At 37.0% G+C, this 1,285-nt stretch overlaps 1 protein-coding gene across 1 annotated transcript in view; it reads left to right on the forward strand.

Annotated features, from left to right (window-relative positions):
- The window catches only part of LOC103524932, a 5,832-nt gene that overhangs the window by 2,693 nt on the left and 1,854 nt on the right, over window positions 1–1,285 (forward strand). Inside the window, exons 3-5 of the mRNA XM_008489972.2 lie at window positions 21–248; window positions 598–692; window positions 1,058–1,161. Of these exons, the coding sequence (XP_008488194.1) occupies window positions 21–248; window positions 598–692; window positions 1,058–1,161 (427 nt within the window). The remainder of the gene's footprint in view (window positions 1–20; window positions 249–597; window positions 693–1,057; window positions 1,162–1,285) is intronic.

Here is a 1,285-nt window from a genome sequence, read left to right on the forward strand (position 1 = left end):
TGGTACCTAAATATTTCCAGGGCTTGGAAATGATGAGATCAGCATCACATCAGATGACACCAGAGAAGCCGATGAAATCCTAGAAGAGTCCAATGAACTGACTTCCCTGGATTTTGAGGAAGAAATGATCACACTGAAGAAAGACTACTGCAAACTGAGCAGAGAGCTGAGCAAGACTAAGAAAGAGTTGGCATTTGTGAAGAGCATTGTGCAAAATCAAAATGTTCACTCACCTCTACTTATTACAGGTAGTTGTCTCCTTCTACTTTTCAAGGCAATAAATCATGTGCTAATCAGTTACTCCTTATGATATGCCATGTTGAATGCATGAGTTTGAGATTAAAGTCATGTTGTAGACAAGAGACTACCTCTGACAGCAAGGTTGCTTTTGTCCCAACCTTGTAGTTTAAAGAGGATACTTCTACACTTCCTACAGTTAAGAGGGAAAAACGAGCAACTGTTCTTTTTTTTTCTCTCTCTCTCTCACCTTTAGGGTTGGCATTTTTCGTCAGCTTCTCAATCAGCCCTAACTAGGGTGATTGAAAGATCACACTGAATTCCTGTTGAAATTAAAATGATTTCGTTTCTGTATTTCAGATATAATCAAAGAGATTCAGAATGCTGCAGATGCTAGAGAAGAGGCTTTCATGGCCAGGGTCCAATCTATAGTGGATCAATCCAGCATTGCTCAAGTAAGTTTTTTTTTTCTTATTTTATGGAAAAATAGAATAGAATATACCTTGTTTATCCTGCTGGGATAGGACTGAGAAGTCCCTTTTCCCCCCGCAGTCTAACCAAGGTCTTATATATTTTGACATATTATGGGGAGTACATTTTACAATTAGGTAAATTAAACACCCTTATTAAATTGAAAAAAAGGGCTTGATCATCGAGAGTTAATTCTTCCCAATCTCAGAAAGCAATGCAATTGCTGTTCACAGATTCAGCAATTTCAATCAGGGGAAAATCAGATTGAAATAATCTGATTTTCCACTGATGAGATAGAGTTTTATTTAAAAAAAGAAAATAAAATAATTTAAATATTTTCTAATTTCAGACACCACCACCTAAACTAGACTGCTCCTCATGCAAGTCAGTATTAGAGAGATTAGAAGCTGTTGAATCTCAAATCAAACAACTTAGCCTTAATTCAGACCAAAAGTAAGTGGAGAACCTTTCTTTTTTTTCTCCTCCTGTATATCTCTCTCTCTCTTCTTTTCCTTATTTAGTGGTTAGGTGAAAAGCTCACGCAAGCGAGCACCCTGCCACTTATAAGAAAGTCCTA

This window comes from Diaphorina citri, unplaced genomic scaffold (assembly GCF_000475195.1).
Source record: "Diaphorina citri unplaced genomic scaffold, Diaci psyllid genome assembly version 1.1 scaffold127, whole genome shotgun sequence".
Lineage (NCBI taxonomy): Eukaryota > Metazoa > Arthropoda > Insecta > Hemiptera > Psyllidae > Diaphorina > Diaphorina citri.